At 63.9% G+C, this 1,087-nt stretch overlaps 1 protein-coding gene across 1 annotated transcript; it reads right to left on the reverse strand.

Annotated features, from left to right (window-relative positions):
• Nucleotides 1-186: 186 nt before the first annotated feature.
• On the reverse strand, nt 187-1,084 carry LOC103807210 (TANK-binding kinase 1-binding protein 1-like; the record flags this gene model as incomplete). The annotated part of the gene is made up of 2 exons (XM_009079934.1): nt 187-315; nt 557-1,084. Coding segments are annotated over 2 exons (657 nt in total), but the record flags the coding sequence as incomplete, so codon positions are not given.
• Between the last annotated feature and the right edge of the window lie 3 nt (nt 1,085-1,087).

A 1,087-nucleotide genomic window follows, 5' to 3' on the forward strand; every position in this document is an offset into this window, starting at 1 on the left:
AGGGATGGGGCGAGGCTGGCACAGAGGAACCCACTCCCCGGGGGCTGAGGGCTCTGGGGGGGCTCTGGGTGGGCTGGGGTTCAGTCTTTCCATAGCTACTGAAGACTTGGAGGTATTTTGGGAGCTGTGTGGCTCCCGGTGTGTTGTCATGCAGCATCCAAAGGTTGGGAAGGAGGGGAAGAAGGCTCAGATCTTGCTGTTCTCCAGGTGGGAGTCGATGTGCTTCACCAGGGCATCGTCCGGGTAGCCGATGGGGAAGGCCAGTTGGCACAGCGGGCAGCTCCTCACCTCCGAGTCCACCGTCTCCAGCAGCAGCTGTGGGGGGCACAGAGCAATGCTGAGCCCTTCAGGGTGACCACATTCCTCCCATCTCCTCCCTGGAACCCACTCACCACCGGGAGCAAGCTAAGTCAGAAATTAAACTGAGATGCTGGGTTAGAATTGGGGAAACCGAGGCACAACACAAGGAAACCACCTTGGGCATCCTTTACATCTTCTCCCCCCCAAACCCACCACAACCCCCCGATGCCGTGGGGTGTGTGGGGGTCCCACTCACGTTGATGGAGGGCCAGGACTGAGCGTGTTCCCCCCGAGCATAGGCAGCAGCCGTTCGGTGCACGGCGTCGGGCACGGGGAATCCGGCGCAGAAGGAAGCACAGCGGATCGCTCCTGCCTCGGGACTGGGAGGACTGGGCAGAGCCCACTCCTCCTCATCTGACGATTGCTTCTCGAAGCGCACGTGCTCCTCGAAAGGCTCGTTGGTGCTCAGAGGAGCCCCCGAGCCCCCCAGGTACACCTCGCCGTACGGACGGTGCTTGGGCAGAGTGGAAGCTTCGGGCTGGAGCCAGAGCGAGCGGCTCTGCTGGTACAGAGCCACGTTGGTCACCTCCGAGTAGCTGCGGCGACCCTGGAATCCTGCCTTGATGTGGCGGCTGGAGGGTTTGGCGTAGCCCAGCTCCATCCTCTCTCCGGGCAGGCGGTGCGGGGATGCCGAATTTGGGGATGCGCAGGGGGGTGGCGGGGCCGGGGACCGGCGCTGCTGGGCTGGGGACTGGCTGGAGGGAGGGACGGGCGAGCGGCGCTGCTG

The sequence above is a fragment of the Acanthisitta chloris genome, unplaced genomic scaffold (genome assembly GCF_000695815.1).
Source record: "Acanthisitta chloris isolate BGI_N310 unplaced genomic scaffold, ASM69581v1 scaffold5740, whole genome shotgun sequence".
NCBI classification, from domain to species: domain Eukaryota; kingdom Metazoa; phylum Chordata; class Aves; order Passeriformes; family Acanthisittidae; genus Acanthisitta; species Acanthisitta chloris.